A 14,263-nucleotide genomic window follows, 5' to 3' on the forward strand; every position below is an offset into this window, starting at 1 on the left:
TTCTCGTTAAATAACAAGTAAATAACTAAAAACAGCAGCATGTCAGAGATATAAAGCTAAGACAGAAAGAGGAAACTGTCAAGGCTAATAGTGGGTATAGCCACGCGACCAAGATAGTAACGGCCTGTAGGAACAGGAAGAGAGGTGAGAGTAACAGGGCTAGTAGAGGAAAGGAGAGGTTGAAAAGACTTACTAACCCTAACCCTGGACCCAAAGTCTAAGCAACTTGTATCTATATGGTTAAAACTACCCCTGAGTATGAAAAAGCTGCGGTGCAGCCAGGATTAGGGGCTTAAGGATAGATGCCTCGTTTATGTTCTCAAATACAGGACCTGATAGATTGTACAAGTTTTCTACTATAATAATCAGTAAAGAACAGTCGGCGCTTGTTGTGACAAGGGCTCGATAGAGGGCTTGAAGCAATAGCTCAATTCATCTAATAACAGCCTTTGGTATCAAAGGTCCTTGGTTTTCTTCAAAAGCTTGAGGGACCAGAGGCCTCTATATACAACAAGTCGGTGAGGGACTTTGCCCTAGGTCCCGTGATCGTAGCCCTTGTGTAACCTGACATTGGACCATTTCCGCGTGACGGATACTTTCTGTCAGCCCCAACAGAACTGGCATTGGGGCATGACTGGAAACAACCCTCACGGCACGGCCCATGCCAGATTGACATGACGGGCTCTGTAACGTGCAAGGAGGGAAATGGAAATGGGCCGCCTTGCTTGTCACCCCATGTTGTCGCGGGAGGAGATTTATCGGCGCCGTATTACGAACACTTGGCGTGGCATGTGCAAACGCTACAGCCAGTTACTTTCAGGTTCCTGGCCTGAAAGCCACCAAACCAACCTGGGACGGCAGATGTAAACATTGAACGTAGAGGTATACTGTTTATATCAGTTGACTTCTTTACACAAATGGCTGCATCGGCAGTCATGACGCCATTTCAACAGAGGAGGGCTTCGTCTTTCCAGGATACGGAACCACCAAACGAGGGACAAGGCAGCATGATTAGAGACTTGAATCTCTTTGTAATCATTGGCATCGCAGAGATGTGTTGCTAATCCCTTCACTAAAAGTATTACGTCGGGACCATCAACATATCGGTTGCACTCCAATCAATAAGGATAATCTAGTTCTTACGCAGATATGGGCCGATATTTTTCAGGAGTATCTGGATGGTTTCTCCAGTCTACTGCTTGAAATGCCCCCGACTGCTTCTGGGCATGATACATTTCCATGACGTTTGGCGCATACCTGAAATCAAATTTGTAGAAAGAGGCCTGCTCGACGGCTGGAATCAGACTGGCAGATACGCGTTTTTCCGCCGCTGGCGCTGGGGTTTAGTGCGCTTCGGTATTCGTCCCGCTGCGGCTCGTCTTTGAGATTGGAAACGGACAAGGTGAGAGGCATGGATTTGAGATGGGCTGCAATTATGACCCGATGGCAGCAAAAGGATGAGTAATAACAATACAAGCGGAAAGAGTCTGCAGGTTCCGTGTCTTGAGTGATGGCCATCGGTTGAGACGGTTGTGTGTAGGAGATGACGGATGCTGAGATTTGTCTCGGTGGGCAGGCGACATCCTAGGGTCATGCGATGTTACGGAATATCAGGATGCTCATTATACATTGGGGCCAATATCACGCAAGGATCGCAGGAACCGGCCGGGGTGGATGTCGCAGACCAGCCATTGCTCAGCTATATTTACGGCCGGAATCCGTAGCTAGCACTACGTCGGAGAAATCGTGTATGTCCGGTTCGAGTAAAACGCATCTGCAAAAGGGTTCTCCGCACATGTAGATACATCAACCGTAGGTATGTATCAGAATGCCGCAGAGCGCACTTCATAGCTATCTAGCATCTACTCTACTAGACCCAGCTTACTCCTCGATAGATGTAGGTATGCCAATATTATTCCTGAACTTACAAAACGTAAAGAGCCATGTCTCCCCAGTCAGAACCCCTCCAAGTGAGTGCTGATCGTGGCGGTAAGTACTCCCGCCCCTGCCCGCGCTATTAAGCAGCAACAGGGTTGTGGGAGTTTTGGCACTTCTGCTTAATGTTATGCTTACTTGGGTGAGGAGAGACTTTTCCCGTTATTTCCGGTGTTGGCCCAACAATTGGGTCAATTGCACTGGCGGAAAAGTTCCGGCGGGCCACTTACACCAGACTTGCAGCCTGTTGTCCAGGCCAAAAGGGGAAGTCTGTGCAGTTGACAACTCTGGTGGTGGAGCGTTGACTATTGATCAATGCAATCAAAGACTTTGGTCACTGAGCTCGTTAAACATGAACGAGTTGCTAAAATCGACGAGGTGCATTTCGTCTGCAGGTTAATCAGTCCACCTTTTCACAATAGAACCATGACAGAACCCACGGCGTCTCACTTTATTGATTATATGCACCATGCAAAATGTAAGCTTCTTCAACATGTGGCCTCGAGAACCCCCAAACCTCAACCCCTTGCATCCTCAAATGTATGTTGGTCTCCTAAAGTTCGTCTTGGCAACCAGTTGACGCAGCTCAAGAAGGCTTCAACAGAGTGCAAGACGCATGATGTTATTCCGGGTTACGGCGATGGACGGCAAAATGAGCTCTGCAGGACCAGCAATATTGTTTTCTCATTACGAAATGTTCGACAACTTGGACGGCAGTATTTCACGCAATGGAGCAGCAGCCGTCGTTAAAAGGCTCAGGATCCTCCCTTCCGAGTTCCCTTTGTTTGTAGTCAAACTCCATCACAACTTTTCATAAGCCCAACAATTCATCAACTGCTCATACTCGAGCACAATGCGCGCTTCACTCACTTTACTCCTTTCTGCCGTCGCAGCAACCGGCGTACGCCTTGTCCCCACCGATCCCATGATGGTTTAGATACTGACCAAGCCATAGGTGCTTAGTGCAGAGGCTCCCATCCCCGGGTATGGCGTCGAGGTGCTCCAATGGGATATTGAAGTTGCCGTCGGCAGGACCGAGGTGCTGAACGGCACCGTTCAAGAGGTCTATGCGCAAGCTCTCCAAATCAACCCCAAGTTTACCTTGACCAATGCCGCCGAGGCGAGGGATGTGCATCAGAAGCAGAAGCGTTCCTCTGTGCAGTGCGGCAACTGGCCGCTTGCCGATAAAGGCCGCATACAGGAGGGCATAAACTACCTTCGCGGCGCGCCGGCGGCTCCTCGCAATGGGCCTGGTCCTGGAAACTGTGGTCGCGTGAGCTGCTCTTATAATTCCGCCATTTGGTGGTGCAACGATGTGAGTACAAGCTTCATTGCCCCAGTCCTACATCCTATCCGAGACGTGATGGTAACGACTTTGTCCGGGGGCGTAGAACACGACTCCCAAGACGTTGGATAGTTGGAACTGGGTTGCCGACAGTGCTCAGCATATTGTCAACACCTGCGCGCCAGCCGCTGGGTCGGTTTCGGGACAGAATTTTGAATCTGGGAACTGGAATACCATTGTTCGTGGTGACTCTTGCTAAGTTGGGCGCATGATGGCTTAAACAATCCTCGCGTACGGAGTATGCTATGCCAGCGCGCCAAGGACCTTGGCTGCGGCCAATATGTTCCTCATCTGGGTTCCGCAAGACACGTAATCAAGCGTCCTGGGCCTGAGGATTCAACATCTTGTAGCTAGACGTTAGGAATTTCATCAAAACTATATACATGTAGCTGGAGAATTGGTCAACATGTTCTTATTCAGCAGTCCAAGTTTCGCTGCGCAGAGTACATGTGTCTGAGGAATTTGAGGGCGTTGAATTTCCCAGAGAGGGCGTGAATAGGCTTCCTCGTCGTGAGAATTAGCATGACGAGTCATTTACTCGGTACTCGGTACACCAGGTGATACCACTTTTCGCCATGCGGCCCTGGACTCGGACTCGTGGGCCGTGGGCCGTGGCCATGACAAGCCGCGGCTACGCTCGATCCGACTGGCTCCATGCAAGGATTATAAGCAGGGGTGCAACCAAAAAGAGATTCAACAGCATGGACGGGACCGAGCTTTGAACAAGGATGGGCTTGTGGCTTGTCCTGTCCGGTACTTTGGCTCGTCTCTTTTGAAGTCTGAGCATTCTCCTTCTCCGACCTGCACCAACATTTCTTCATTTCCCACGCCCAACATGCATGTGTGCTCCCACACAGGATGTTCCAAGCATCGCCTGAGATTGCACTTTTCCTACGCAGACGCCAGTTGCTACGCTTCCTATTTCTTGCCGGCTCGCTATACCTAGTCTTTTGGTTTTGGCTGCCTTGCCTCGAGAGGCTCAAGACGACAGAATGGATGCGCCACCACGCTGAGGCGCGTCCGCGGCAGAAACTCAACCACTCAGCCCCTAAAAACCACCCGATCGACAATCTCATCCGAGACGCGAATGCACGCCTGGACAATTTGTTGGAAAAACGCTCCTTTACACTCCAAGAGTCGGCCGCCCGCTACCGAGAGCGCCGCGGTCGCCATCCGCCTCCCGGGTTTGACCAGTGGTTTGCTCAGGCGCTGAAAGATGAGGCCATCGTTGTGGAGGAATTCTTCGACAGGATACACCATGACATTAATCCCTTCTGGGCCATGGACCCGAGGGAACTGCGAACGCAGGCAAATACACACCCGCAAGTCATCCGAGTGCGGAACGGTCGGGTCAAATTCGAGACAGATGATCCAGAGCGCGTGCCGTGGATCAATCTGTGGGCCAAGTTGGTCGAAGACATGATGCCTCACCTGCCCGACCTCGACATGCCCATCAATGTCATGGATGAGCCCCGCGTGCTTGTTCCATGGGAGCAGATCAACGAGTACGTCGGCACAGAGCGCGCCAACAGAAGGCTCCTAGATCCCCAAAACACCACCAATACCTTTGGCACATTCCAACATGTGGCCGAGCCAAAGGAGCATCTCTACGACCCGGGATGGATCACCGACGATGCACACAGATACTGGGACCACGTGCGAGCGACGTGCTCCCCCGACGACCCAAGCCGAACCGTGTCTTCTCTCGACTCCTTCGACGGCCCCGTGGACTTTCCGACAGAGCCAATGCGCTACATGTTTCACGGCTACGTCCAAAACTTTAGCCAAGCCCAAAACCCATGTACGCAGCCGCACCTGCGCGGCATGCACGGGGCCTTTGTGGAGAGCATCAGCATGTCCACGACGCACAGCCTGTTCCCGCTCTTTGGCGGCTCGAAAATGCCCCAAAACAACGAACTGCTCATCCCGGGCGCCATGTACCTCTCCCCCAGGGAGTTCTACAACGGAGGAAAGGACCACGGCCCAGCCTGGGCCGACAAGAAGGACGGCCTCATCTGGCGCGGCACCGCGTCGGGCGGCCGCAACAAGCACGACAACTGGTGGCACTTCCACCGGCACAGATGGGTGCAGATGATGAACGCGTCCGTGCTCACCGCCATGGAAAGGGGGGACCCAACCGCCGCAAAGACGTTCAAGCTGCCCCCCCGCGAGCGGTACGCGGTCAAGGCACAGGCCGACGGCCGACTGGGCGAGTGGCTCTCGTCCCTGTCGGACGCCGCCTTTGTCCACCTCGAGTGCTTCCCGTCCGTCGAGGACCGCGTGGGCACGTGGCCGTTTGGGCACGACGAGGTCCGCAAGACGTGCGCGTACACGTCGCCGTTTATGGAGGTCCGGCCGAGCCTGCCCATGAAGGAGCAGTACAGGTACAAGTTGCTGCCCGACGTGGACGGCAACTCGTTTAGCGGGAGGTGGAGGGCGTTTTTGCAGTCGACGAGCATGCCGCTCAAGGCGACGATTTACACCGAGTGGCATGACGACAGGCTCGTGCCGTGGGTGCATTTCGTGCCGTTTGATAATACGTATCAGGATATTTATGGCGTTTTGGACTTCTTTTTGGCTAGGGACGACGAGGCCGAGGCGATTGCGGGACAGGGGAAGGACTGGGCCGAGAGGGTGCTGAGGAGGCAGGATATGAAGTTGTACGTGTGGCGGCTGTTGCTGGAGTATGCGCGGGTGCTGGACGATGGGAGGGATAACTTGGCGTTTGTGGGGGACCTGTTGAAGTAGGCCTGGGAGAATGCTTGTGTATTTTTGCTTGTATAGTTTATTGGATAGCTGGTGGCTGACTTGATACCCTGTGTGGAAATGTGTCGCGGCAGTTTGTAGATGGGAATGATGAAACCTTGTTGGTGTGTTGTGCGCCAGAGGACTTGCCACGAGTATCAGTTGATGTATTCTGGGTCATCGAATGACATTGGAGTCATGTAACTGGTCTCGTCATCTAGACGGTTCAAATTAAGTTGCAAGGTTTGAACTAGGCTAAAGGTTCAAACGAGAAGCTAATTCGCAAAAGCACAACCGCTATTTTGTCTTGTCCGTTTTCAACTGCGCTAGATAGCTATAGGGGCTATTTACAACTTTCCCACCTTCTCCTTTCATGTGCCCCTATGCTGACCAACTTCATCATCCATATAGAACTGGCGTTGTGCGTGCCATTCCCAAGAACAACCAGACGACTTGACCGGTAAACCAGGCGACTTGTTTTGTGAAGAAGAGAGGTGTCAGCATATCTGGTTCTGGCTTTCCGGATATTGGTAAGAAATTCTTCTTGGCTTCCTCCATCTATAAGAGATATGCCAAGTTAAAAGAAGGGCAGAATAGCAAGTGAAGAATAGTGGGGCCAATCGTTCCCCTCAAAGGCCAAGAGTCGAGACAAACCTCAACGTCAAACCAGACTCTTCTGTCCCCCCCAACGCACCATGAAGCGCATACTCATCTTGGACGGCGGCCTCGGCACGTCCCTCGAGCAAAATTACAACACCAAGTTCAACCCATCCACACCCCTCTGGTCGTCCGACCTCCTCGTCTCCGACCCCACCACGCTCCTCCAATGCCAGAGCGACTTTGCAGCCGTCCCCGTCGACATTCTCCTCACGGCAACCTACCAAGTCTCCATTGCAGGATTCGCCGGCACCAAAACGCCCAAATTCCCGCACGGCATCTCACCACTAGATATTCCCCCGTTCATGGAAACAGCCGTGGCCGTTGCGGAAAATGCCACGCGGGCGCATCACGGCTCCGTGGCGCTCAGCCTCGGTCCCTACGGGGCGTGCATGATCCCGAGCCAAGAGTACAGCGGGGAATACGACGACGCGCACGATTCGCAAGAAGCCCTGCGCGAGTGGCACCGGGAAAGAATGCAGCTGTTCGGCAGGGTGCGTGGCCTGGCCTCTCGGATAGGGTACATATCTATGGAGACGATCCCCCGGGCGGACGAGATTGCGGCCATGCGCGCGGCGCTGGACCAGGTGCCGGAGCTGGCGGGCGTGCCGTTCTGGATGTCGTGCTTGTATCCGGGAGATGGTCCGTGTCTGCCCAGCGGCGAGGCGCCGGAGACTGCGCTGCGAGCCATGTTTGACTCGAGGGTGGCGAAGTCGGTTCCGTGGGGCGTGGGCATCAACTGCACCAAGGTGTGGAAGTTGACGGCTCTGTTGAAGCAGTACGAATCGGTAATGGATATGTTGGTACGGGATGGGACGTTGCTCGAGTGGCCGGCACTGGTTCTCTATCCTGACGGGACAAATGGGGAGGTGTACAACACTGTCACGCAGGTATGGGAGGTTCCTGGTGATGTAGGGGACGTGAGCAGGGTGCCGTGGGAGGAACAGCTTGCTGAGGTTGTGAGGGGGACGGAGGGGAGAGGGAAATGGAGGCAGATTGTGGTGGGCGGGTGCTGCATGGCGAGTTGGCAGGATATAGCACGCCTTCGGGAGATTCTGCTAACGGCATGAAATGGTCTGTGTACCATGGATAGGAATGGGCGCAAGCATGAAATAGCAACATTATTATAGCGGCAGTTATATGCTGTCGTGCTTGTCTTATTCTGCTGAACAATCGCAGTTGATGGCAGAATATAGTTACCTACCGAGACGTATACACTAATATCGTATAATGTCTGGTGTAGCGCGATATCAGGGTACTAGATGGAATTAGATACCCTTTCCCTCCTACTATTTATAGAAAAAGTGGTGAGTTGCAAGGAACTAAAACTGAGACTAACTCGATTGGCAAATCAGGATAGTCAAAATACGCGTGCCGACGTGTGACAAGGGCTAAAGGCTTAGAGCAATTCAATGTGTTACGTTGACATGGAATTGATGGAGGCTGAGGGAGCAACACGGAGCTCCTGATGACAGCAGTCTCCACACAGCCATTGTGGCTAGACCACTTACTTAGGTAGTTGGTCTGTACCCTCATGTGCTCGTCCTTGTGACTCCAAGGTCGGCATTTTGGCCTGTTGGGTGGACCGTCGACCTCAGACCAAATACACAAGTCAATACGTTATGAAAAGTCAGAAATCACTCAACTCATATCGATTCCCCCTCGCCCACAACTGACCTCTCCTCTGAGTCCTCTCTTGTTAGTCAATGCTTACGGCATGATCGAGCCACGGTATCGTCTCTGGGTAGGATCGGGGAATTTGGTCCCAGGCGCGTTTGGGCCGTTCACCTGGTTTATCACGGATTTTGACCAGAGAAGACATTTCTCCGTCACGTATGCTCCCAAAGTTCCTGTGGAAAACCGGGAAGAAACCGAGGACATCTGCATAGAGGAGCTCAAAAAGCATCTCGATAATCTTGGCAACGGTGTTTATGGATTCCGCTTCTCTGAGCCAGACGGCCCCATCACGACATCTACAGACCTAAAAGACGACGCGACAATTTATGTCAACGACCCAGCCCTGTCATCCCTAGGCCTTTCTTTTCCCGTCAAGACTATATACCTAGGAAGTCTGACCGAGCTGGACCGACTAGCGCCGCTGGTTGACAAGGTGTCGTACCATAACACGCATGGTGCCACAACAACCGCCGCCTTCAAGTACTGGTTCATGGCGAATGGCATGTCCAGGATTTGGTACGAGCTCAACGACTGGTGTCGACTGCCTCGTGACCATCCACACATTGTCCCATTCGACTCGGTCGTGCTCAACGACGTAACTGGGCGCATTGTTGGTTTTACAAGCCGCTTCGTCCCGGGCGGCACACTACATGAAAATAACGCCACGACCCGTCCATTCCGCCTTTGTTGGTTTCGCCAGCTACTCTCTGTAGTAGATGACTTGAATTACAAGTACGGAGTCATGCACCAAGACATAGCAGCACGGAACCTGCTCATCAACGAAGATGATAATCTGCAAATATTCGACTTCAACTACGCCATATCAATTGCAGAGTACTACACCCCTGAACACGATGATGTTAAGGGCGTTGTTTTTACCTTGTACGAAATTATTACTCTAGACGAGCATTTCCGAGACGTTCCGCACAAGGACCAAGACGCCGAGGCATTACTGCAGATGGAGTGGTCGAAACACCCCGACGTAAAACTGGATAGCGACATACAAGCATTCCGAGACGTCTTAAACGATTGGGTCAGCCGCCGGAAGCAAAGGCGCTTCGAACCAAGGGACACATGGCTCAGCTGGCCACATTTATCAGAGTGGCCGCTGGCGCCGAGGGCACTCTACGGGCCCGATGGGGAAGTGACGGGGAAAGAGATGCGCCCTACTGCTGCCTTGTCCCGGAGAGAGCTGGTCAGAATGGGAGAGCCGTTTTGGAACTGGGAGAGGCCGGCGAGCTATCGACTGGCGGAGGCGCTATCACGAGGAGATTCGAATGGCAGCCTCCCGGATGGTGCGGAGACGAACGAGAGTGGGATAGGCTGTGGTTCTGTCGACACATGTGCGGTTCCATGAGAAAAGATGGATGCAATGGCAAGATGGGGAGGTTGAATTTCAAAGAGGAGAGAAAGGTTTGTGGCATGTGTCTCTGGTTGCTTCCTGTTTAGACGTGGTCGTTTTTAAGTGACCGTCATTGGTCCACCCTGTCAAGAACCTGCATGAACCACTTGCACTGGGTGCATTACTAGCACTTGAGGACTTGAGATGTGGAATAATGTAGTTGTTTGGACGCGGTTATTGAGACCACGTCCTCGTGCCCACGCTTGGCTACCAGTTTCATTGCCGACCCCCATCCAATCCTTGCGTTTATGTCGTCGTCGTGGGCGAGGTTTGAGCTGCCTTTTCTGCCGTCTACTTGCCGTTATGCCTCATACCACCGCCAATATGCCGTTCACGTAGTCCGGTCTTGCTCTTGTACCACCTCGTATCAAATAAAACCAACTTTCCAATTTGTACTTGTCATCAAGTCAAGCTGCTCCCATTTAAAATAGATTGACATCAATTTCATCTACCAGGCCTCAGCTATCATAGTTTCACGCCCAGTGCCAGTCCTTGAGAGACAAATCTCCGCTCAGCGCCGAAGGTCCCTCAAATCGATCAAACCACTTGTCTATATTGCGCCACTTGGTAACCACCACACTCCTAGAAGACCCCTCACACTTGGCCCTCAGTTCAAAAGCTAAAACCAAAAAAATTAGCACCACATGGTATATGGAAACGGACTGGGCGTACACATACTTGCGACCTTCCACGGATCAGCCCAGTGGCTTTTCCCCTCCCTCGAGTAGAGCATGACTTGGCGAACGTCCAGGGCGGAAACGGGAGAGCTTCCAAACTCGTTCTGGAGATCAAGCGTCTTGTCGATGACGTCGCCGTGCGAGGGGGCCGTGGCGAGCAGGATGACGTGCTTGGGGAACATTTCGTTGCTAAAGTCGAGCACCAGCTCGTCGTTGGTGCCGGCGGTCAGGGCGGAGATGCCCGAGCCGAGTTCCAGGTGTGCCTCCATCGACTTGAACTTGGTGCAGGCGTTGGACTGCCCGATGGGCATGACGGCGATTGTGTCTGTCTTTTCGTCGGGGTGCTGCCACTTCCAGTCGCTTACGGCAATGCTGCCTGTGAAGTGGGGTGGTTCGTTTCCTGTAATGTCGCCGAAGCGGTTGAACCAGTCGTAAATATCGTCGTACTTGTTTGTGATGACCTTTCGCGATGACTCGTCGCATGTCGCGGTGATGGAAATGCCTACTCGATGCTGGGTTAGGACAAGGTCGTCTTCTGGTCAACTTGCAAGGGTTGGTACATGCCTCCAATCTCCCATGAGTCTGGGTTCGTCCGCTCATCTCGTACCGAGTATACTTTGAACGATTTGACATCCTCGACCTTGACTCGCTTCAAGCCAAAGGCCTTCTCGAGGTCGATTGGTTTTGTGGACTCTTCGCCCTTGGAGGGATGGACCAAGATTGTCTGGTGGCTGTTGCCGAACTCGATGACGAGATCGTCAAAGGTGCCGGCGCCGTCGAAGCCAGAGATGCCGTTTCCGAGAAACAGCTTCACCTCGAGAGACTTGAAGTAGTCGCATGTCTCGGGGCCGGGGTGCCAGCCGCCCTGCTCCGGGCGTGTGCAGTATTGCGACGATTCCTGCTTCTCGCACGTGTTTTTCCCTGCGTAGCCCCAGGTTGTTGGATCTACACCTAGCTTTGTAGCCATGGTATCGATCAGCTCTGAGCATTGTCCATTCGCATTACTCTGTGCTGTGGCGCCTTGGAGCCATAGCACAGATAGGCCTGCAGCCCAGCTAAAGTAGATCATGGTTTTGCAGATGGAAAAATGTGGAATGGGGCAGAAGTAGGAGTCCCAATGCTGAAGAGTTTCGAGTTATTGTAGAGATGGGAATGGCAGCGCAGTTTATATATTTCAAGACACGAGAGCCGAGGCATGGAATGGCGCGATTTTGGCGACAGCTGCAATTACCATGCACGTCTGGAACACGGCATACATTCAATGTATTTGCATGAGGAGATTCTTAGTACAGTTAATTGTAGCACCCTGCAATAGGACCTAGACTTACAAGATCTTCTATAGGAAAGAGAAACACCATCATCCCCACATAGTATCTCGTGATTGCTAGAGATGCTTAATTATTAAGTTATTGCATCATGTGGCCATTTGCATAGGCCTTGCCAAGATGAAAACCAATATATCCAATGCCGAGATAAGGTCTCTCCGTTTTGACTGATGGACGTCTGACCGCCGAAATCGACATGACGGCGAGCCCAATCCGGGTGGGATGTGATACGAGTCATCCCAATGGGGGTGGGGAGTGGCATGAGTGGTTGCCTGTGCAGCCTGGGGACTTGACACCTTCCAATGCCTCCTTGCAGACTATACCAGTCTATGCTATACTCTTATCTATATTTTCCCGAGTATAACCCGAGACTATTACTACTACAACTATCTATGAGAGCGGAGCCATATTACTGGAGACCGCCATATCTTCCTGAGATACCATAGGATAATCACGATCATAAGACAAGAAGTTTGATGTAGTAAAGAAGTAAGTTGCAGAGAGCTGGATAAAAAAGAAAATCAATAGTAAGAAGAATACCAGGGCTCAGCCAGACCCACCCAATACCTTCTATTTTGCTGGGCAAGGTATTATGCATTGACGCAAGGATATAACGTAACGATATAGGTCCACATATATGATAGTTAAATAAGCTCAATATATATAATAATGCCAATTAGCACCAGTGTCTTGTCAAGTTTTTCGACTCATGTAAGAAGTACCCCATGTAGACTTTGCATTGCGATAATGCGACAATGGCTCGAGAGATATACCGAGGATTTTATTAACAGCAGACATGCGAATATGAAAGCACGGCCTATACGTCTAATCCTTGGATGATACTCGCCTAGGTCCTTGACGGCAGTTACCGAGTTAGCCCGTCTGGGCTCATCATGAGACCAAATCACGCCAACCCATCAGTGGGAACAAAAGTATGAAGACGCATTAAGATTGGGGCGAAATAGGAAGAGTGTATGCAACGACACGAAATATGCCATCCAACGACTGGACTTGCAGCACGCGCAAAAATACGTCTCGGCCACAAATATAAATATCCAGTTCAAGACTCTTCATTGCACTACTTGTCAGACACCGCCAGTGTCACGAATCCGCTAAACTCCCTGATGCCCAGTCACCCCCCGTCTTCTACAGATTGACCACCTGCCCAAGATATATTTTATTCCCCCCCCTTCTGAGGCTTCATACATCGCCATGATGCTGCCCAAGGCCGCCTGGCTTCTCACCTGCTGGCTATGGCACACAGCCGTGGAGGCAACCCCAACCACCACGCCCCGACCACTGCCTACATTTCCCGTCTCCATGGCAGAGCACGGCGAGGTATTCCTAGTCATTCCCGAAGGGCCCAGGGCCCTCGGAACGCCCGGCTACTTCCGGAGTCAGGGCGGCATCAGCGAAGGTTCGCTGCCTGCGCCCGATGCCGAAACAGCAGCCGAGTGGCAGCGCCTCCGCAACATCAGACCCGACGACAGCGAGGACTCGATTGACTTTGAAGACTTGTCCCTCGTCCTCATGAGCCTTCTGCCGGATGAGGCAGCCGCGCGACGCCAGGCCTGGATGATGCTCGATCAGCGCCGGCAGCCGGCTCAAGCAGAGCGCGTCTGGATATTCCGCATCGCAACAGGACCCAACGTGTGGCTGGGGGAGTGGCAAGATATTCTCGGCAACCCCATGTCCATGTCCCGCGCGCTTGGGGGCCTACCCTGGTCGCAAATCATCAACTTTACCGAGTTGGACGGATCGAATGCCGATGTGAGAAACTTGTTTGAGACCTTGACCGAGAGGGACCCCGTTGTTCCGCCGGTGGTGGCTACAATGGAGCTCTCCTGGATGAACAATGACGATTACGATGCGGCGTGGCAGAATTACGGTAGTGTCAGGGGAATACCGCACCGGGTGTTCGATGCCCCTGAGGGCATGACGCGCATGGAGATGGCGAGGGACCTGATGGCCCTGGTGACGAGTAGCCGGGTCGTGCCTGACGCGCAGCGACGCCAGGAGTTGCGCGAGTTGCTGGACTGGGATATTGATGCTGAGCCTGGGCGTGATTTCCCGCTTCTTCGGCACGGACAGCGTACGTATATATTTTGCATTGTTTGTCACGGTGTGAAGGTTGATGCTAATACGTTGGTGTAGCTACGACGCTGGAGGCTGCTGCGTTGTCGCGGATTCCATGGGGACAAGTGCAGATCCCGGCCAATATTCAGCTAGCACTGGCATCGGGGCTTATCACCGTTGGCCAATGCGGCACGGCATTGAGACAGATTAGGGATGCTGTCAATAAGGGTCCAAAGGGCAAGAGAGGCGTAGTGTGGTAGAAACGGTTCCTATCTTGTTATGTAGATGGCTTGAGTTGGGAGTGTGCCCGCCTTTGGAACCTTTTAGTCTCGTGAATAAAGGCTTTTATTGGACGAGGCTACTCTTTTTTAATTGAATGAGTAGTAGACTTGGACGTAATTGCTGGGTTACAGGTTCAAAGGCC

At 52.4% G+C, this 14,263-nt stretch overlaps 6 protein-coding genes across 6 annotated transcripts; 5 read left to right on the forward strand and 1 right to left on the reverse strand.

Annotated features, from left to right (window-relative positions):
- Positions 1-2,788: 2,788 nt before the first annotated feature.
- On the forward strand, positions 2,789-3,479 carry MAA_01062 (uncharacterized protein; the record flags this gene model as incomplete). The annotated part of the gene is made up of 3 exons (XM_007819060.2): positions 2,789-2,836; positions 2,891-3,250; positions 3,327-3,479. 3 exons carry the CDS (start codon positions 2,789-2,791, stop codon positions 3,477-3,479), a joined length of 561 nt encoding a protein of 186 aa, XP_007817251.2.
- Positions 3,480-4,138: 659 nt separating this feature from the next.
- Positions 4,139-6,028, forward strand: MAA_01063 (Lipopolysaccharide-modifying protein; the record flags this gene model as incomplete). The annotated part of the gene is made up of 1 exon (XM_007819061.1): positions 4,139-6,028. One exon carries the CDS (start codon positions 4,139-4,141, stop codon positions 6,026-6,028), a length of 1,890 nt encoding a protein of 629 aa, XP_007817252.1.
- A 692-nt stretch (positions 6,029-6,720) lies between these two features.
- MAA_01064 (Homocysteine S-methyltransferase) lies at positions 6,721-7,752 on the forward strand (the record flags this gene model as incomplete). Its single annotated transcript, XM_007819062.1, has 1 exon — positions 6,721-7,752. The coding sequence occupies one exon, from the start codon at positions 6,721-6,723 to the stop codon at positions 7,750-7,752; it is 1,032 nt and encodes a 343-aa protein (XP_007817253.1).
- A 647-nt stretch (positions 7,753-8,399) lies between these two features.
- MAA_01065 (Protein kinase, catalytic domain protein) lies at positions 8,400-9,716 on the forward strand (the record flags this gene model as incomplete). The annotated part of the gene is made up of 1 exon (XM_007819063.1): positions 8,400-9,716. The coding sequence occupies one exon, from the start codon at positions 8,400-8,402 to the stop codon at positions 9,714-9,716; it is 1,317 nt and encodes a 438-aa protein (XP_007817254.1).
- Positions 9,717-10,234: 518 nt separating this feature from the next.
- On the reverse strand, positions 10,235-11,507 carry MAA_01066 (uncharacterized protein; the record flags this gene model as incomplete). The annotated part of the gene is made up of 3 exons (XM_007819064.1): positions 10,235-10,380; positions 10,440-10,950; positions 11,046-11,507. 3 exons carry the CDS (start codon positions 11,505-11,507, stop codon positions 10,235-10,237), a joined length of 1,119 nt encoding a protein of 372 aa, XP_007817255.1.
- Positions 11,508-12,975: 1,468 nt separating this feature from the next.
- MAA_01067 (uncharacterized protein) lies at positions 12,976-14,099 on the forward strand (the record flags this gene model as incomplete). The annotated part of the gene is made up of 2 exons (XM_007819065.1): positions 12,976-13,855; positions 13,918-14,099. 2 exons carry the CDS (start codon positions 12,976-12,978, stop codon positions 14,097-14,099), a joined length of 1,062 nt encoding a protein of 353 aa, XP_007817256.1.
- Between the last annotated feature and the right edge of the window lie 164 nt (positions 14,100-14,263).

The sequence above is a fragment of the Metarhizium robertsii genome, assembly GCF_000187425.2.
Source record: "Metarhizium robertsii ARSEF 23 chromosome Unknown MAA_Scf_8, whole genome shotgun sequence".
In the NCBI taxonomy this organism is placed as follows: Eukaryota; Fungi; Ascomycota; class Sordariomycetes; order Hypocreales; family Clavicipitaceae; genus Metarhizium; species Metarhizium robertsii.